This window comes from Odontesthes bonariensis, chromosome 20, assembly GCF_027942865.1.
Source record: "Odontesthes bonariensis isolate fOdoBon6 chromosome 20, fOdoBon6.hap1, whole genome shotgun sequence".
Lineage (NCBI taxonomy): Eukaryota > Metazoa > Chordata > Actinopteri > Atheriniformes > Atherinopsidae > Odontesthes > Odontesthes bonariensis.
This window is the reverse complement of record NC_134525.1, coordinates 7786409-7808253: the sequence shown is the minus strand read 5'-3', so window position 1 is coordinate 7808253 and position 21845 is coordinate 7786409. Positions and strand designations below refer to the sequence as shown.

At 39.6% G+C, this 21845-nt stretch overlaps 1 protein-coding gene across 1 annotated transcript in view; it reads left to right on the top strand.

The window, feature by feature from the left end:
- The first annotated feature begins 643 nt into the window (after positions 1-643).
- The window catches only part of dpp6a (dipeptidyl-peptidase 6a), a 247212-nt gene continuing 226010 nt past the window's right edge, over positions 644-21845 (top strand). The window contains exon 1 of the mRNA XM_075452814.1: positions 644-863. Within this exon, the coding sequence (XP_075308929.1) occupies positions 813-863 (51 nt within the window). The 5' untranslated portion in view covers positions 644-812. The remainder of the gene's footprint in view (positions 864-21845) is intronic.

The following is a 21845-nucleotide window of genomic DNA, read 5'->3' as shown; positions in this document are numbered from 1 at the left end:
CCATATTTGGGCTTTTTCTTCTGTTAAAAGTTCATTTTTGTCCTACTTTTTATTTTGTTTTACTTTTCATGTTCTGTTAATGACCTACTTACCATTTTTAAGACCCCCTCAGAGGTCCAAAAATTGGCAATGTACCCACACAGCAAGACTCAAATTACAAAGTCTGATTTTGTCTAGATTAATGAGTTGTATTTCAGTGCAATGATACCCTGTTGCAGGTATTTGATCACCAGTGTGGACTGACAGTATGAAGTAAGGAGCTGAAAGAGTAAGAAATGTCCACAAAGAGGAGGACAATCTCGTTAATCTAAGTTAAATAGACTACAACCTCGTGTAACTGTGAATCAAACTGTATTTTATCATAAAGAAACAGCGACATTTGTTGCAGTCAAAGAGTTATATATTCATAACAATGACACATGCATATGTACAGCTCATTACAGCGTCAGCTTTTCAGCAGAAACGCATCAGATCCTGATGAATGTGTAAGAAGGATTCCGTTTCTCTGAAAACCGGAGCATAAACGATGCTCCAGCCGGGGCTTATCATCCCGTCTTTAATGACATTTTCTCTGTTTTATCGGCTTGGAAAGGAGAGCACCGAGGCAGAGCAGGTCACTCGTTGTTTCTCTCTTTTTTTTTTTTTTTTAAATCAATCCCTTCGGTTGTAAGCCCACCCACTTATGAACTGGCTCACTATCTGAGGGGTCTGGCTGGGAACTGGCGGGACGGAGAGCTGACAGAAGCTGTCTTAAAGTCCATTAATCCAACCTTTCGGAAGCAGCTCGGAGCCGCGGGGAGAGGGGGATCAAAATGAAGGAGAAGAATCTGATTGAAACTGCAAAGATGCAGGGCAACATGATGGTAAGACGCATATCCATCCATTATGTGTCGCGTGTTTTCATCCCTTGTTGAACATCAACAGAAAGCTTCCCGTTTCCGCGATCCCTCTGCGCTTTGACACGCATCCGATGCTGCGGAGGTGGAGAGCATACGCTTCCCTTTCGTGCCTCTTGAGGTGATTTCGAAGAGTTCACGCCCTTTTTGATTTGACGTGTCCTTTCCTGCTAACGGAGCCGGTGAGGATATGAATCTTAGTTAAATGAGTTAGAAAGTTTTTTCCTGTTTTTTTTTTTATGGAGCCGTTCATAATAGCTGCCGAGTCTTGGCATTGTCTCCTCTGCCTCCTCAAACCTCTGAGGGCAGAGGTAACCTTTTGCCCAAGGAGGGTCCCATTAATATTTTACTGCATCTAAAGCTGTGGGGTGGAGGATATATTACTCTGTCTGTCCTGCAGGGAGCTGCAGGCAGTAATAAGGATGTTTGTGTGAGGGGAGCGAAGTGTCCTTTGGGGCTTTCTCTGATATTAAGGGTTACTATCACACCTCTTAAATGTCTTTTTGGTTTGGAGAATGTTGAATTTCACTGTGAAATTAAACCCTTTATTTCACTGCTTAAGACCATCTACTGTTGTCATCTGAACTTGCATTCAAATTCCCATCCGATCAACTTTGTTCACGAGCACTTTGAAGTTCAATGGTAATTTCTTGATTCTCCCCATGATTGCTTTATTTATAGCTGAATAAGCCCTGCTCTGGAAACTCTCAAGGCCATTATCGAAGATGTGGGGCACAGCTGTGTGGAGTCAGGCTTTTCCAAATGGTTCCTTGAGACTGTCTTGTCCTCCCCCCTCGGCCTTATTTTGTGCAGAGATGTGCGAAGCGTGTTGGTCTCTTTTCATCCCGGCAAGATGAAAAGTAAACATGGATGTTTTCAAGCACAAGGTTTTTGACCAATTTCCAAATCAGTTTTTCTGAGTGAGTTATCAAGTGAAAGCCATCCATTTTATTTGCGGAGCCTGGCTTCATCTTAAGGCAAAAAAAAAAAAAAAGACAGAAAGAAAGAAAACATTCCTCACTAAAACCAGTCTCGTGGGCAAACTCGGTTATTTCACATTGGATGGTGTGCAGAACTACTCTTGGAGTAGCAAATTATTGTATGAAAACTTGAAGTTACGGTTTCCAGTCGTCCAAATTACCTTTTGTTTTGTGTGTCTATTGATGACTCTACTTTACTGAAGGGATGTTTCCACAAATGTAGAACCTGTTGTATGGGTTCACTTTTCAAGAGATCCTTTTGAGCTATTGCTGCACAATATTGGGAAAAATTACTTTTTGTGTACTATTTAAACAAAAAAACCCAGCAAATTTTCTTGACATTACTTGGAATCGATCTATTTAGTAAGCATTACATTATTTAAGACTGACTGAGGTGATAACACAAACATCTGTCATTTTTTTTTTTAAACTACTGCTTCCAGTGGTGTAGTGGTGTCTGGAGTTTTTGAAAATCTCTGCAGCACACCGCGAAGAACAAGACTTTATAAACATGGGATGCGGTTGATCAGCCAAAAATGACCTATGTCTTTTCCCTAACATGTTTCCTCAGCCTCGATGGGTAAACATCACGAGGGTCAAGGAAAGATGTTGGGGGACTTTAGTAAAAGAGAGCTGTGCTGCAGTGAGAATCTGATCACGGTCACTCTAAGCTGGCATGTCGGATTCCAGAGGAGAAATTGGTTGTTAAGAAAGCTTCACCTTTTGTTGTTGTCTGATGAAGGCTACAGTACAATATACAGAATTTATTTAATAAGATATAAATGATTTCCATTATCACTAATGATGATTTTGTTAAAGGGAAAGAAGAAAAGGAATTTTTGTTATTGCCACAAGCTGATCACACTCACCCCCATGTCTTTGTGTTTATCGACATAAATCCCACAAAGCATTTCTGATGGTTTCCTTCACAGTGAATTATAAGACAGAATTATCTCCTTTCATTTCATTAAGGATGGTTAATGAAATCCTGTGTGGATCCTGTGTTTCTATACTGAAGGAAAAAATAAAAGAGGCACCGACGCTTCCATTGTTAGCGTTTAGATACGTTCATCCAGCTCTTATCATGATTAACATTTACATACTTTTGAGACATTTTTGCCCAGTTATAGCCTCCCTATGCAGAAAAAACTCTCCAATTGGACTCAGAATGTAAATATTGCTGGATTTTAACAGTTCAGGAATATTCTTTGCAACAGTGGGAAGAAAAAAATCCTGCTTATTTGTTAGAACTTTAACATACAGAGTAAGTTTTGGAGAGTAACACTGAAGGAAATCATTACATTTCTAACATGAAACTGTTACATGTAAGAGGGTGCATTTCCCCAGTCGATATGTCAGCTTTTTTATATATTACATTTTTGGCTAAGCATCTATATTGTGTTGTTCGTTTTTTTTGAGCCGTAAACTTGGGGAAAAAAAGTGGTCTAATCAGGCCAATTGTAGGGGATGCCAAGCAACAGACATAATGATTCATTTCTACTTTTTTTCCCCATGAATCAAGGGGAATTTTTGGAATTTTGAATAAATTCTCACTAAAAACAACAAAGTATTCAGGTTTCACGTCGTACTTTAGCAAAGCTTGCTGGCTGAACCTTGGATATAATCACACCGAAGATCTCTCCCGCCTGGTTCGTCGGGCTTTCACTCACCACCTATTCACTGCTCTCTCCGCTCAGCTTCAGTTTTCAGTCTTTTAATCCCCCGAGGCCCCGAGACATTTTCCACCAATGGAAGCACGAGGAGTTTGAAGTTGGAGGCCCTGAGTGTTCCCTTTAAAGATGTGAAAGACACTCAACAGAACTGTGGGGAGAGCTTTACGGTTGTTCATCATAGACATTTATTTGGCAAATTTTACACAGAAAAATCAACTTCCAGCCTCCTGAAGAGGTGCAGTATTAGTGCAAACAACTTAAGCCACCCTAAATCACAGATTTATTCACTATGACTGTCCCGTGAATGCAGTGAAAAGTATTGACATTTGATACCTTTTTGTCCATTTTGGCCTTCTCACTGTCATGTAGAACCTGTCAGCAGAGAGTCTACTGACTGTAGAAGAGATGCTTCAAGAACAGAAGTGTTTTGTCCAGAACACAACGAGTCATTTCTTTAGCTTTTTGTGTTACTGAAAGATAAAAACTCTTCAAGTTCTCACCATTTATTTCCTGTGTCTTGATATTGATCAGTCGTTGATGTCTTCCTATGCCTGCATCCCTTTAAGTCTCAGTTTAATTTATTGATCATGGCAGCTGTAACAATGCTCCACCTCGAGGGTGTGATCTAGCAGGTAACAACATGGAAGACACATGATAACAAAGCAGAAAATGTAGTCTGGCTTCAGTGTGACAGGTTTATTGTAGCAGGTGATTGCTTCCTCTACATAAAGCTCATACACCATATAGGGACATGGTGTAGTGCCTTAGTAGGAAGTCCTCTCAATAACAGGGAGGAATCTGCACAGCGTGATTTCTGTCCACCCAAGGTGATAGTCGGACACTGTTGTTGCCCGATGAGGTTTCTGTCTGCAAGTGAAGCAGCTAGTACGTGAAAATGGGTGGCAAAACACCCCCGAGGTGTTGCTCTTGCACAGGAAATTGCATCTAATCGAGTCTACATCCAAATGCCTAAGCGATAAAGACAGCCTAAACGTTACCATGGGAATACATCGCCTTATTATCTCACCCATTCATTTGTGGTACAGTGTGCAGAACCCTACATGCTTGATGTCTGCAAATGTACGAGCTTCTGGCACTGGTGTTAGGCTGCTCTGAAGCTGCGCCTGGCGATTGTTCTCCAGCTTTCACTGTGTTTGTGTCTAATTGCCGCCTGACATGGCAAACATCCCCGCTCAAGGGCACAGATGACAGCGTTGTTGAACAACTAATGATTTGTTTCTCTTCGCTGGAACAGAACTAAAAATGAAGAAATAAAATGGACTGAGATGTCCCAGCATTCAAAAGCTCTCCAGGCATAGTTGTTGTTATGGTTATAGTTGGGTTTGCTGAGAGGCCAACCATTGTCTCATTCACCACCATGTCTGTGTGACTGCATGATGCAAACATTCAGTTTATACAACCTTTTCTCTAGAAGCTTCACAACTAAACTTCTTGCATTTGGTGCATTTTGCATTTATATTTGATATCTTTAAATATTTCAAGCAACAGTTCATGCTCTGTGATTGAAGAATGAAATATGCTGCCAAAGTTAATCACCTTTCTGTAAATTACACTAAGATGCTGCACATTACCCTGCAATGAGTAGTCGATCATGGCCTCATCTTAAAGGAAAACTCCGGGGCATTTGAAGCGCATTTCCATTGCTAGAGGTTGTCAAATATTGATAGTAGGACACAGACAGGTGCAAATCTGCTCTCCCTGTGTGGAGATCGCGCTGTTCGCTCAGCCTGTCATGCGAGGCTAATACGTGGTGGCTAGGGGCAAGCGCTAACCCTTCCACGTAAAACAACAACTTGCACACTGCAGAAATGTCACACCACTTTATAAACCATCCGACAATAAAGTCACAAGCCTTACCATCAAAACCATATGCATGGTTCTCACATTACTGGCATGGGGACGTTACAAAACAACTTTATAAACAGCATGTAACTCACCGGTTAGTTGTACGCTCGCGCATGTGAAAGCCCAAAAGAGTCAATGGACGATACTCCCATATACAAAACAATTATCTTCTCTAGAAAAACTGCGTTCAAGTATTTAAAACATTACAACAATATTACTGGGCATGTATTGTTGTAATGTTTTAAATACTTGAACACAGTTTTTCTAGAGAAGATAATTGCTTTGTATATGGGATTATCGTCCATCGACTCTTTTGGGCTTTCACATGCGCGAGCGTACAACTAACCGGTGAGTTACATGCTGTTTATAAAGTTGTTTTGTAACGTCCCCATGCCAGTAATGTGAGAACCATGCATATGGTTTTGATGGTAAGGCTTGTGACTTTATTGTCGGATGGTTTATAAAGTGGTGTGACGTTTCTGCTGTGTGCAAGTTGTTGTTTTACGTGGAAGGGTTAGCGCTTGCCCCTAGCCACCACGTATTAGCCTTGCATGACAGGCTGAGCGAACAGCGCGATCTCCACACAGGGAGCGCAGATTTGCACCTGTCTGTGTCCTTCTATCAGTATTTGACAACCTCTAGCAATGGAAATGCGCTTCAAATGCCCCGGAGTTCTCCTTTAATTCTTAAGGTCATATTAAAATTGAAATATGGTTGGACAGGACTTTAATACTGATATCTGATCACTGGGCTGTACTGAAGTAATCTGATCAAAGCTCTCTTGTGGACAAATTTTGACTGATGGTGCATATTTTCTTAAAGCTGCCGTCGGCAGGTTTTCAAAATTCCGAGTCTAAAGTCGGAAAATTCGAACTGATACAACTTTCAGGTCCCTCCCCCTCTGTGGACGAGGTTGTGCACGTGAGTTCACACCAGTGTGCGCGCACACAAGCTGGGGGCAGACTCACGCTCAGCATGGAAGACGTGGTTGGTGACTGTTCTGCTCAGATAATAGATAAATAATAAACCTAACGTGATTGGTTAAAAACAGCCGGGAGCGCTCGATTTTTGCAAGCACGATTACAGGCTTTAGAGGGAGCTACAGAATTCGGGATTTTTCCTAAACAGCCTATTTAATATTCTACTTCCAGAATCCCATGACAGTTCAAGCTAAAATGACTAAAAAAAGTTGCCGACGGCAGCTTTAACCTAGATTGCCCCTACCAGCAAACTTAATCACACAGCTAATTTGACATCTGAGTAGGAGGTGGTTTGCATGTTGTCACTTTTTCTTAGAAGTTGATATTTGTTCGAGGGTGGGGGAACTCTTAACACCAGTAAGTTCAAATACAAAAGTTAATCCATCCATCCATTTTCATCTGCTTATTTGAGGTCGGGTAGCGGAGGCAACAGGTCCAGGAGAGAAACCCAGACATCCCTCTCCCCAGCAACACTTTCCAGCTCCTCCTGGGGGATCTCGATGCATTCCCAAGCCAGAAGGGACATGGAATCCCTCCAACGAGTCCTGGGTCTGCCCCAGGGCCTCCACCCAGTGGGGCGTGCCCGAAAAACCTCCAAAGGAGGCCAGGAGGCATCCTAACCACATGCCAGAACCACTTCAGCTGACTCCTTTCGATGCGAAGGAGCAGTGGCTCTACTCCGAGCTCCCTCCAGATGACCGAGCTCCTCACCCAATGTCTAAGGCTGAGCCCAGCCACCTTCAGAGGAAATCCATTTTAGCCGCTTGTATACGAGACGTCGTTCTTTCGGTCATTATCCAGATCTTGTAACCATAGATGAAGATTGGAACAAAGCCTTCCTAGTCCAACACGCACTGGAAAAACAAGTTCGACTTAGTGCCAAGAATGCAGACAGAGCTCTTGCTTTGTTTATACAGGGAGTGGATAGCTCGTAAAAGCGACTCCGGTACCCCATACTACCTCAGCATCCCCGACAGAATCCCTCGGGGAAGTTGTAAGTCTTTTCCATGTCTACAAAACACATGTAGACCGGATGGTCAAACTCCCACGATCCCCTCAGTAACTCTGCCAAGGTAAAGATCTGGCCCACTGTTCCACAACCTGGGCGAAAGCCACACTGATCCTCTCAGCCTCCTCCTCCCAGACCTCCATGCTATGTTGAAGAGGCGTGTCAGACAAGAAACCCTCCAGCATGTCCAGAGCCTTTAGCATCTCAGGGCGAACCTCATCCACCCCTGGTGCTTTACCGCCGGGAAGCATTTTGACTACCTCGACAACTTCCGCCACGGTGATGGACGAGTCTTCCCCCAAGTCCTCAGACTCTGCCTCCTTAATGGAGGACATACCAGCCGGATAGAGGAGATCCTCAAAGTGCTCGACATTATCCTCAGTTCGGATCAGCAGTTCTCCACCAAGGTCAAGCACAACCTGAGAAGGTCCCTGCTTTCCCTTTCTGAGCCATCAAATAGTTTGCCAGAACACCCTTGAGGCCAACTGAAAGTCCTTTTCCATAGTCTCCCCGAATTCGTCCCACACCCGAGTTTATTTTCAGCAACCACCAATGCTGCAACCTCCTCTTTCAGCTTGACGGTTTCCCTCACCGCTGGCATCCTCTGCAGGTACCGGCAACATTCAGGCCACAATTCTTGGAGGCAGCATCCGCAATGGAGGTCCTGAACATGGTCCATTCGGATTCCATGTCCCTAACCTCCCTCGGTGTGTGACAGAAATTCTCCCTCTGCCTTTGATCTGAATTCCATGTTCATTTAAAATTTGTTCATACTTTTGGGATAACTGGCAACCTCATATAATGATTGATTAATCGTAAATATTTGAGATAATGTTGAGTGATCATGTATGCGTAATCCCCAATAGTCCTCTGTATGAAGCATAGAGTTGACTTGAGTAAGAGTTTACACCCTTTCTTATGACATCATCTCATTCTCCCGTCATGGCATTTCTGTCCTATGCAATATTTTTTAAAGTCCCTGAACCAAATAGATACATATATTTGGTCTTTATCTGGGCTTTGTGGAATATTACTACTACTATTATTAGTAGCCTTCTACCAATAATGAGGACATACAAATGACAAAAGAGACAGTCGCATCTTTAATTGCAGTTACTTTTAATGATGGTTAAGGATCAAGTAACATTTCATAATTGTGACAGCCCTTGTTGGGAAACATAACTCTTTTAGTGAAGAAAGCCAGCATGCTCTCAGAGAGCTGACACTGGCTGTATTGTATTAGCCTTCTTTGGTTACACTGAATGAGGAAAGATGAGTGAAGGCGGCATAATGAGCGGGTCGTCTCAGCATGTTAATATGTCTCTATTAAAGGGGCTAATGGTTCTTTTAGTTGCTTTCAACCTGGACGTCAGGGAGATTAATCTTATCAGGAGTAGGAAAACATACTTCTTGTGTAAAAATGTAAGCAACATGTTAGCCAGGAGAAATCCAGGAGATTCACAGCCTGATATTTTTGCAAATATGCGGTGATGTTATCTAAAATCGAAGAGTGAAGGAGTTTGTTTGGTTTAGTGCTGCATGATCTTTATGCCTTGGAAACAATGCTATTACCTTTTAACAGTACTTATTGCTTCTTTTCGTTATTTCTTAGAATCAGTACTGCTTTATTTTTACTGTTATGTGAAGATGTTACAAGAAATTCAACAAAAAGGTTTTAAAAAATTGGGGATTTATAAATTTACTCTGACCAGCTGAGCAAAAAAACCCAATATGGGGTATTATCTTTCAGTGTCCGGTGTCCTGTATCAAGTATTATATAGGATTTAAATGCACCGCTTTAAATGGATGTTAAGTCGGTTTAAGCACATAGTTCTGATAATGTTTCACTCCATCCTCGAAGTAAAACTCTGAACTTAGGATTGGTTTACTGCATGGCAGTGTTAGCTGGCATTGAGTTTTACTTGTGCATGTTGGTTGTTGGATAATCTGCACAAAAGCAGAACTTTCTTTAAGTGCACTGCAGCCCTCATCAATACTCCAGCTTTTTTTCTGACCTACTATTTCAAGTCAAAATGCCGCCATTGAAATGAACTATGGACTACTGTTTATTGTAGTCTCTTGCAATATTGATGTTGTGCATATTTTATATTGCAATAATTGTAACTTTTCTATCTATTGTACAGTCCTTGTCATACTGTGCTCATCTTGTTAACAGAGCTTTTTATATGTTTGCAAATAAATGTACAGTTACTCTCTGATCATACTTGGAACAGAGGCCTCAGAATGTTCTACAGAGGTCACTGACACAGGATTCAACACAGAACCCGCCACCTATGTTTTTGTAATGAACAAGACCCGATTGGACCTTTGGCTGGTGGGACTACTTTGACATTGAAGTGGTTGTTGTTGCAGAATAGCAAGAGAATTTTCTGTTGAGAGGGGTGTGTAATGAGATCAACTGTCAGTGCTGTCTGAAAAGTTGAACTGATCTATTTAGTAGGCGAGGGGAGAACACACATGACACCGATCAATTCCTGTTTCTTGTGTGGTGCCTACCATATTTTGTAAATGGTGCTCTGTGGATTTTTTTCTTTCTCTTTTTCATTGTTTTTAAAATTAAAGGAGAGAAATACTCTGTGTTCGTGTGGACAAAGCCTGAATCTCAGATGAAGCTCCGGTTGTTTCAAAAAGAATGTGTGAGCGCAGTCATTCCTACGATGAATTTAACTCACTGTGTGTGGCCTCTCGGCTGCAAGCATTCATAGCAGACCTGTGACCACAAGATGAGATATGAGCAAGGCAGTGGAAAATGGTGCCTCGCCTGTGAGGTATCCACAGTTTGCTCATCTTTCTGCCCTAACATGCAGAAGACTAGCTGCACCTGTGGCAGTGAGCATCATTAGCAAAAAAGTACCGTGGAATGGGACTACACTTTTGAATGTTTACTTTTCCCTGTCATTTATGCTTATTTACAGTATTTTTGCTCAATTTTCTACAGGATATTTAACTTCATGATTTAAGGACTCTTAAAAGGTCTACTTTGTAAGTTTTCAATGGTAAAACAAGTTGGGAACCCTAAAATAAAAACATGCTTTAATGTCTCTTGCTTCCATTGTATCTTACAGTTAGATAAAGTTTCCCAGATACACATACATTTTATTATTTGGTTTTTAGATTCATAAAATCTAAAAAAAATGATTAAAAAAAATGACTAAAGACTGTTTTCTGAATGCCGGATTTGAGCTCCACTGTTTTTCTGTTTGAGCTCTCCTTAGACTTTTTGATCTTTAACACATTGGTGGTAGACAGACTAATTTCATCAAATGCTCACAAAATGGTGCTAACCCTGTTCAGAAATTCATTTAAAACTCCCAGGAGAATGTCAAAAAGCAAAAAAGCGACAACTAAGGCTGCCTAGAGTTAAACTTGTGACATTTTAAAGAGGAGAGTATTCCACCAGACAACAGCAACAAGCTCGGCCCACAACCTGCTGCCTCCATTGGAGAGCAGCCTAATTTGCTGCCTGTTATGTTTTCCCCAGAGCACATACTGGAAGCAGCTGTTAACACACTGAATGCTGCTGTTTTCTACCTCAAACAGCTGTTTTGGTGTGTTACAACTGCTTGTGCGCCTTCAGGCTGATGTTTGCATTTTGATGGAGGGCCATGGTGCTTGATTTGGTGCTCCGCTACACAGTTAATGCCTTTTCAATACAAAACCTTAATGGCTGCGGGCCAGCTTGTAGGAGTTACATCAATAGCTCACTCTGCTTGTTTTTGTGCTTGGCCGTCCCAAACTACATGAAGAAGAATTGAAATCACAGCACTGTTTGACCACCTCCACATGCATGCTGGTTTATTGATCGCTGTGCAATGCCTGCTGCACCCTTGCACAATGATTTTCCAGACATCTGGTATCTGTGCACCTGTTACCCACTGTCTTTTAGGGAGAGAGTGAGTCAGCATTGTCATCACAGCTCTTTTGACGTTGTTGTTGCTGTATCATTTTCATATGTCAGACTTCTAAGGTGAAAGTGGAAAACTTAAATTAGTTCAATTAACAATATGAAAACAAGTAAAAGTTATTTGAAATGCAAAATGATAATCATAAGTTATGCAGCACTGTATTAACCTAAATGATTTCATTATGTACAAAATTACGACAGAATCAAGGAAATTAAGCTTAAATTCATCATAAACGGATGTCAAGTGAGGCAGTGACACTATGAGCCAGCATCCTATCATTTCTGTACACACTCGTAGGATATTTATGTACTTGACTGGGGTCAGCTCTTTGCCAAATCAGAAATGCAGCAGTTTGGGACTAAGGGACTTGATTTATTATGACCTTTATGCAGGCCACAGTTTTTCAGCATTGCCATTGCACAACAACAGCATTTCATTAAGCACACTGGAATCCATCTTGCTGAGTGTTTCCCCTTTGGTTACATTTTGTTTGTCGAGCAATCAAGCAGAGCTGGCAGATCGCCAAAGTTATCTTTTGCAGCACAGTAGCTGAAATCTTATGACAAGGGTGGTTAGCTTTGCAATTTTATTTATTCTCATGTGAATTTAGTATGTCCTCTAAAACTTAAGCCATTCTGTTTTCTGCCATTCATTGTTTGTGTTGGAGTTTGACGTCACAGAGAGAAGTTCAAGAAGCTCAAAATGACTGTGTTGGCCTTTAATGGATTGGTTGTTGATTTCAGAATGAAAACATTCAGCTGGTATTGTGGTTGTGCATGACTCCCCAAATGAAATATGAACTTAGAGTCGAGAGAAATTGACAATGCCAAGCTAAAACATTTTCTAGACACAAACAGTGCTTTTAACATATTTAGCTCCTCAACAGGAGAAATTATGATACAAAAAGTTTGACAAAATAGTTTTGTTTGTATTTCTGTATGTCAGCATTTCTTTCTTTTTCTTTTTCAAGTTGTAACTTGATTAATTGAACCAGTTACAGACTCTTGGGAAGTAGGCGCTAACAACCAGGTTAGCTAACTAAAAAGACCAGAAACGGCAGGAAAATTGTATCTTGCTTATATAATCTATTTTCAAAACCAAATCCACTGCTGTTCATGCTCAAGATGTTATATCTTGTTAATTTCATTTCTACAAAAATCAAAGTTTTAAAACGAAGTTTTTAAAGTTTTTAAATATAAGCTATTTCTTCCAATATTCAGAACTAGCTAACCAGACTGTAGCGTCAAGGCTCAATTTTATTTAGCTGTATTTTTAACTCGTATAAGAGTGGTATTGATCTTTTTATTTTTTTTAAACTAATACAGTACTGCACTTGGGGTAAATACTAACTTCATATCCAATTAAATACTTCTTCTGGCTTTCAGATTTCAGCAACTGCAGTGAAGCTGACCAGTCAAATGCAACTCTTAGGAGAGGGTCAGCCTCTATTTTTACAGGGTACATATAAATTTGTAAATGCATAATGCAAATAGCACTCAGCTGGCTATTTTACGGGCACTTTATATTTGGTTTTTCCTTTTAATGGTCCCCATTTTGGCTAGATGGCAGAAGGGTATTATCGCTAATTGGTTTTCAGCCAGTAGGAGTTTGATTTCCAGTACTAGAGATGGTGCTAATGATTGCCAGCTGAGTAACAGCAGCAGATTTTAATCAGGCGCCGACTTCACTTATGTTGTAAAATTGTTAATAGGTATAAAATGGTCAGTATTGTGTGTTATATTGCAAATGTGGTCAAAGACTTGAATAAAGAAATTATCGCAGCTAGCGACACCGAGCACTATAAAAGTAATCATTCTGATAATTGCACAACTCTACGCTATTATAATCAATGTACTGCAGAACTAGATAAATAATTTACAGAGTGAAGTAAAGAATCTATCTGGAGTAAGTTAAAAGCAAATCTAGATAGGAGACATTCGGTGCTGCATTAAGTTGTGGTCACTAGTGTTTAAGTAGCAATCGCAAAAAGAACTGCCTTTAAGTTTTGAAACCTGCATTTAGGGTATTTTCCAGCGATGAATTTTCCCAATGATTACGTTTTTTGCTTGACTGACTGATCCTCTCATTATCTTCCAGATTATTTGGTTCTTAAACTGTCATAAATCTAAAATAAAATAAAATGAAAAAGTTGATGTCTTCAAATATCTCGCTTTGTCTTATTTTGTGTCCCAAACGCAATGATACTCCGTCTACAAAAAGAAAACCAGTGAATCCAGTTCCAGCATTCACTGATACAATAGTACTGGTAGGTGTTCATTTTAGTGTTGTTAAATAATAGTGTTGGCATATTATTTCCAGTCCTATAAGCGCTCTAATGTTTTGTTTAAGTTTTTGTTCTTCAGTAAATGTCTTTTGTTGTTTCAGTTGCTTTTATACACTGCTGGCAGTAACAAACCAAAGAAACTAATGAGTAATATTCCTATTCTGGCTTTAAAATGTAGCCATTCAAAGTGTTACTTGCATTATTGCTTAGTATATTTTATCCAAAGCAAGGAGTTAATCATTCTTCTTACACATGCTGTCGTGGCATCACAGAATGGCCAGTGTCTTGTTGTTCCTTCCTTTTTCCCTTCATGTAAATGTCCCTCTTAAAATCCTTAAGATATTCTGAGGCATTTTGAGCATACTGTGTGTGTCGTCTCTTTCTGTTGCACCCTCTCCTTGGCCCTGAGCAATCAATCACTACTTAGCCAGGCTACACCACGCTGAGTGCCTCAGCGAAATAATGAGTCTGCAGCAGGTGAATATTTCATATACCCCGCCTCATTGTTTGCAACTTGAGATTGAGGACCCGTGCTGGTTAAGGTCTGACAGCAGAGATGTTCGCCTTTTATGAGCAGATGCAGTAATTGGGCTTGTTTAAGTAGCCATGCTGAGTTCTTTCTCCTCTGTTTTTATGAGTGGTATTCATCATAGTTAAACTGTTTGCTCAGTGAACACTCATGAAGAATGTGAATGACACATTTTTCATGAAACACACCAATGAGGTGAATCTGAGTAAAAGGACCATTATGCCTATATCGATTTCTTTTATGGTGTTTTAAAGGAATGTAATGTTTAAAACTTACCACTCACCATACTACCAGTCAACTCATTCTCTTAACAAATCACGTACACATGCTTAAAACACAGCCGCCATAAAAATCTGATACAGATGCCATGAAACTGTTGTTAAATCTTCTCTCTTGGTGACATCACTGTCTTGGAAGTCATCTCTGTGTTAACCCAAAAATCGAAGGTGCTTGTTGCCATTGGGAAAACATCATTGCCAAAGGTGGTTAATGATATCAACTTGTCTATTTCAACTCAAACCTTGACGTTGTCCTAAACTTAACCAAACAGTTTATCTGCCTAAACTTAGAAAAGCAGGAACTGAAGACACATTTTTAAAATTGGAGCCAAACCAGTGTCTAAGAATGATGGTACAATGTTTTTTTTTTTTTAATTCCTGGGAAGGTGATACCTGAGATCACCACCTAACTCCTTTCTAGAGTCAGTATTTTGCATGTGAGAGTGAGCATGAATAGCTTTTCAGCGCCATCCCACATTTTCTTATCTATCGTTGACATTTGCGATAGCTACTGTACTAGTTATGACTTATTTTGCTAAATGAGGAGAAATCCTGGCATTGTGTACCTTGTAATTATCTGATTGACACCCCATGCAGGTAGTTATTCCAGTTGCAACAATGGAGAAGCTGCCACGCTTTGTGAAGCCTGAAATCAACTTGCAGGCATATTCAAATTTTTTTTTTAAATTCTACCAGACATTTGAACCTGTGCTTGTGCACAGGCGCTTTAAACTAAATGGTAATGGCAGCACATAAGTTCACAGTGAGAATCCTAATATGCTGATATTCAGGAGGAATAATTTCTATAACGTTCAGCATCTCGGTGAAGTGAAGCAGGATTTTAAGAACGTAGAAGCTGTGGATGATGAAAATGTCATTACTTTGCAGGTGCTGAGTTATGATCTGAAATATTTGATGAACTGATGAACAAAGAGATGAAAGTGAAAGGTTAACTTAAGTTGTGCTTAATCCTAAATGACAGATCAAGCCATCAGTAATTAATTTTCCTTTTTTGGCACCCCAGTGTGACTCTGAATGTTACAAATGTGAATTTTGATCTTGCGTTTATACCTCAGACTGATTGGACGACAAATCAAACTGTCCAGTCAAACTCTGCTGCAGGTCCTGAAAGTGAACTAGATTTTGAATGTTATAAGTATTTAAAGCACTGACTTAGTTTACTCTTACTGAAACAAAGTTGTCCATTTGTAGTCCTACTTTACTGTCAGAAAAACATCTGCTCTCTGATTGGACGGTTTGATTTGTTATTGAGTTGCCACCATGTCCTTTGAGGCATAAAAACAGGGTCAAAATTCACTTCTGACACTCATACACAGTGTGTGAACTTTAAGCACAGTCTCATCCACTTTCTTTAGAGTCTTTGCGTAACTTCACACGTTTTTACTTTTTTGTTCTCTTTCAGAAATATAAATCTTTCTTGAAGCGCCTTGTTTGCTTTTTTTTCTCTCCAAAAGGTTCCTTCGAACAGCTGCATACCTAATTAACCTTGACAAATAAAAAAAAAAAAAAAGGTGAGGAAACAAGGACTGTGATGGATTACAGATCTCAAGCCAAGTGTCAGGTCTCTGCAAGTTAATTTTCATGTAGTGCAGGGAAATTAATGCAAACTGCCCTTGAGGAAGAAAATGAATCGAAATGTATATGGTATACTTTAGAAAGTGGACTGTTGTAACTGTATAAACAGTTTCTACTTTGCAATTGTAAAACAACCGAAACCACAACTAGTCCGTTAAAGGTCAAACGTACAATTTTCTCAAAGATTGCAAAGATATAGCAGTGCAATGGTGTGCACACTAGAATATGCAGTCACACTTCTGTGTGTGTAGTAATGCAAGCTTGTCTGTTCTGCATTGTGGCTGGATACAAGTACATGTTAGTGCATGTGAGTCCCTCTGTGGTGTATGGAAGGAAGCTCAAGGATAACATTGCCAGCATTGGTTTGGGTTTCCTGGCGTACAAGCTGCTTAAAGGGGAGTATTTTTGTTGCTTTTCTTGCCCTGTTTTGCTCTAGTGGGACACCCAGTGAATACTCGACGAAATATATTTCATATTCTATTTATTTCTGGAGAAACCTCCGTAACTCGAAACGGTTTAGCACATGTTTTATACATGCAGATAGATATGGGTTTTCATTTTTATTTTCCTTTAGGCCATAAATGTTCTCACTGTAGTCTGGATAAACAAAGGTAAATGGAACCTCCAAATGGAATGTCATGCCAGAAGTGGAAAAAGGCATTTGTATGTGCAGTACGTGTGATGATCCATTACTCCATGTCTTGAGCTTGCATTTCTCTTGCTATAATTATCCTGACCTACAATAAGAAGGTTTTCATGATTATGAATACGAAAGACAATTCTTATGCCCGTTTCTTCCCTTTGAAGTGGAACTTTGCCTTTGTGCTAATTGTTAATGATGCTTTCCCTCAGTGGCACTCGTTAAGACTGACATGATAAGCTGGTTTCCACTACTTACCCATGGTACTGAGTGTAATTGCATTTCACAGGCAGACTGGATGCACAAAGTGAGCAAGCGGCTGACTCGACAGCTCAATTTATCTGAAATCAGTGTCTTGTTACATCACTACACTGCTCACAATTTTGTGTGTGTACAAATTGTTATGTATCTAGATACTGTTGAGGCTAGTAAACGAGAGGCTGAACTCTTCATTTTATTAGTTTAATCGTGTTTATAGTTCGCAAAAGAAGACAGTAAACGTGAGCATGATTAAGGTGCAGAGGTGGGTAGAGTAGCCAAAAATTGTACTCAAGTAAAAGTACTGTTACTTCAGAATAATATGACTCAAGTATAAGTAAAAAGTAGTCATCCAAATAATTACTTGAGTAAGAGTATAAAAGTGCTTGGTGAAAAAACTACTCAAGTACTGAGTAAATGTTGAGTAACGTCAGACAGACAAAAATACAAAATAATCATCTTTAGGCAAATTAGAGTTCCTCCAATTGATAAAATAGATTAAAATGAATTAATTAATTACAAAATAGCTTAAATAAAAATAATCCAGGTAAATTCAAGTACTTCAATAAAAAAAATAAGAGACTTAGGAAATGTTTAAAACATATGTAACCCGTATGTAACCTATAAAACAAACACCTATCCACGGGGGAAAAAAAATAATTTAGGAAACCTATGGCTACCTGTTTCCTCAAGTTAGATGTTGAGTTTCTGCTGAAATGTCCGTTTGTTTTGGTTGACACAGAAGACACATAATGTAGCTGCTGTTTCGCACTTTTTGCAAGGTAAACATGCTTTCAGTATGAGGCCTCGTCTGTGTCTTCATTTCCCACCGTTGAATCTGACATTTTTCATCTATTTCTTTGTTTGTTTGCTACGACTGTAAATTGTAAAGCTAACCCGTCCCGCCGCTGCGATCGAGACTAAAAATAATAGTAACTAGTAAAAATAATGACGCGTAAAAAACCAAAGAGGTAAGAAGAAGAGTAACGAGTTTATTGTAGCCTAATGTAGCGGTGTAAGAGGACAGTATCTTCTTCACAAATCTACTCAAGTAAAAGTAAAAAGTATAGTGATTTAAAACTACTCCTTGAAGTATAATTTTTTCAAAAACATACTAAGTAAATGTAACGGAGTAGCCTAAATGTAACTCGTTACTACCCACCTCTATTAAGGTGATAGACGGAAAAATATGTTAACTGATAGATGGAAGCGCAGATGGAGAGAGGGTAAAAAGGTGCAATGCCAAGTTTTTGACTTTCATATTGGACCACACAGCTCAATATGATGAGGGAGTTTGGAGGCCTTTTAAAAACTAAGCCGTGGAAAACACTTTTGCCAAAATTCTGCCAAGTTTAGACCCAGTCTGTCAGACTGGGCACATAAACATCTTTTTCACTCAGACCCTGACTGGAATCTTGTAAAAGGTAACAGAACGAGCCAAGATAATAAAACTCAAGTCAGACACAAGAGAGTAGAGATGAAAAATAATCCCGTCTTGGATTTTCTCATTGCAGTCTTCTTCCTGAAATGGTGGATGTGCATTTGGCTTTAAACATCAAATGACATTCAGAATGTTCCTATAGCCTTTGTCTGCTGCCAGAATGCTTTCATTTTGTGCTGTGGCTATTATTGATAAGTCTGTTCAGATTGATTGTGTTCTCTGAAATGTCAGGTGTAATGAAATAGAAATGGTGAGAAAAGGTGATCACAGCTTCAGAAAGCTTAATCTGAAGTCACGTTTCATCAGATCGATAGCCCAAAACAAAACGATGAAATACAGACAAACACTGATCCTCACAAAGGTTTTAGTGTTGTACTAGAAATGATTCAAATAATTAATCAGTGATTGATAAGATGGCTCTACTGTCATTACGTGCATTATAGATCATAAGATCTATTTTTCATACCAAAATGATCTGAAAGTTTTAATGAAATTGTAAAACAATGCTATATATTTTATCTTTATATAAAATTATGTACACTTTTTAAAAATGTTATGTCTGTCTGTGAGTGTGACGTGTTTGGTAGTTATGTGGGATGCCTTTTTTTCATCAATTAGTCACATGGTGTTGTAAATGAAACATTAAAGTGGTCACAAGGTTCTAGATGTTATTTGGCTGATTCAGTATGAAGGTCAGTTTTTTTTTCATATTTAATCGCTTTTTAACTAAAATGTTCATAAATGCTCAACCACTTACATTTGACCCCCTAAGACATTTTAAAATTTATAATTTGCTCTCTACATAGATGATTTTTCATCAGAATGTAGGCAGTTTCCTCTTTTTCACAGAGACGCAGACTCTCATTTTGACAGGACTAATGGTTCTTTAATAAATTCCCTTCGAGAGCAGAGTATATAGACCAGAAACTGTGGATGAGCTGTAAAGTTTCAGGTCAAAAACAAGGGGTCACTTTAAAGTGCAATAATTCCTATATAATGAACACTTAATACATTAAATCACATCAATAACATCAGATATTACCCTGCTCAGGGTGAAAGAATTGATTTCACAAGGGCTTTTCAAGTCGTGACTTAAGGGCTAACCTACTACCCATAACCTTGTTTTTCACTCTGCTCATCACTTATTGAGAGGCAGGAATCAACATAGCAGCCACTCACTCAGCAGCTGATTGGGTAATCAGCCATTTTCTCACCGAAAGCTAGCAGTTAAGCTAAACCAGCATTAGCTTTGCTTGCTAATAGGCTAGTTTAAGCGTCAGCAATAGTTTGATTTTTCTATGGATATTACTGAATTTTTACAGGATTTTCAAAGTTGGTGTTTTTTTATAGGTAACTTGACCTCATAAATCACCTCACTAACAAGACATGTTAACTGTACTTTCTTTTAGTTTGGAACTCAAGCGAGCCACAGGCTAACCTCATTATTGAACTCAATTTAAATTGAATTTCTTAACACATTTCACAGTTTCTTTGAACTGAGCATTTCTTATCCTTATGGCTTGGAATCTCGCTTAACATGTCTGAATACCCTACAGTCCAGTTTACAGTAAACTATTGGGAAATTGGAATACACTCCATCTTTCTCCTTACACTATCCATTATGGCTGCTACAGAGAGTCCATTTATAATGTCTATGGTTATTTCTTCTCTGAGCAGGGCGAACAGTAGAAACGGCATTGGCCAAATCCCAATCTCATCAGATGTTCTAGCTTAATTTATGATGTTGCGAAAGCATCATCAATTATGCTGCATTGAGACTGCATTGGCCAGTATAAAAAGCTTTGTTCTTTAAGTTTTTTTTGCCAATTTCTTCTGTCGGACTCGTTTTTTAAAAGCTCTTATACCAGGCTATAGAACCATATTCCTTCCTCCTCCATTGCCATCAGGAAACCAGTGATTAATTTGTGCCATTTGATTCCTGGCAGTGGAAGTAGGGGAAATTGCTGGCTAGAACCCTGGGTAATGATGTACAACTCGGTCAAAGAGGGTTCTTGGCTTGCCTCTTCAGCTTCTGTACACCAAGCAGGGCTTTGTGCACCGATGTACACAAGAAATTCAATTTGCCTTTTTTCTTTTCTTTTTTCTTGTCTGTCTCAGATCCTTGTCCATCTTGTAAGTAAGCAGCTCCTGTTACAGCTGCGACATCGGACAGATGCCCAGCCTCCCTGTTCTGCCCTCTTGTTGTACTCCCTGTTGTGTGGCACTGGTGCCATTGGTGGTTCCCCGGTTAGAGTGGCTGTCTAATGAGATCATTAAAGCTAGCCAGACAGAAAATGAAAAAGTACCTGTTGTCGAGGGGAATGTTTTGTATCCCCTCAACATTAGGGGAATATTACCTCATTGTGCTTTGGGAGAAAAGCACTAGGAGAGCTTCTAAATTAACTTTTCTATGAGCATGCCTTGTGCAGATGATTTATTATTAATTATGATGTGGATATCAGGGATTCATTTGAATTAATTGATGGCCTCGTGGATGCCTCAAAGGCTTCCTTAGTCTCAACACAATGGATTACACTTATGGCACGATCATGTGATGCATTTTTGAGCATTTTTCTTTCAAGACATCAGGAATTGTAGTTTTATTTCTGCACTAAATGAAAATATGGTTATAATGTGAGATTCAGCTGTGAGCTGTGATGTGGTTCATTAGGAGTGAGAATGTGAGAATGTGATGTTTGAGGGGTATAAGCAGAGGAACATTACTCATGCTTGCAAAAGCTGAAGTTATGAAATGAACGGAGGGAAGAGTGTGGAGCCAAGATGAGCTAAAATGTCTCCTCGATGTAGGCTGATACATTTCTCTTTCAAGGTTTAGTATTTGTTATTGCTGCCTGAGTTCGTAACTCTGCAGGGATGAGGTTATCAGAAGAAGTTTGGTTTGCAAAGTTGCTTCACTTTTTAATATTTCAGAATAATCTACGACAAATGCAGATGAAATTAAGCTGCACTGTAAGCTTAGCCCACACTTGCAGTTTAATGGAATTTAGTAATGGCAGGTGGGGGACAGTGGTCATTATGACATGTCTGCACAGCTACAACAGTCTGCCGTCCAACTGCATGCACAGAACCAGTAATTCACCTCCATACACACTGTGATGTTGTGCCTCATACTGTACAGGTAGTGCACTGAGGCTGAATTAATGGATTACAGTAGCTTCCTGGGCTTGTTTGCCAGAAGCTACTGATTGAGCAGATGCTCACTCGCAGGCACACCCACCAGGAGTACAATATGGGCCTAGTGGCACACTGATACATCTTTACACACGCATACACGCACACAAAGCCCTTTTAAACATGTCCTTTAAAAGAAGGAGGGTTCATAGTGACTATATGGACTTTTGGGCTGTATTTGTACTGATTGGAACCATTTTTCCTTGGCAATTTGTTAAGTAAAAGCTTATCTTATCTAAATGAAAGGGTGGCCTTTTGACTGGTTCTTTTTGGGCCTTGTTTTTGGGAAATCTACGA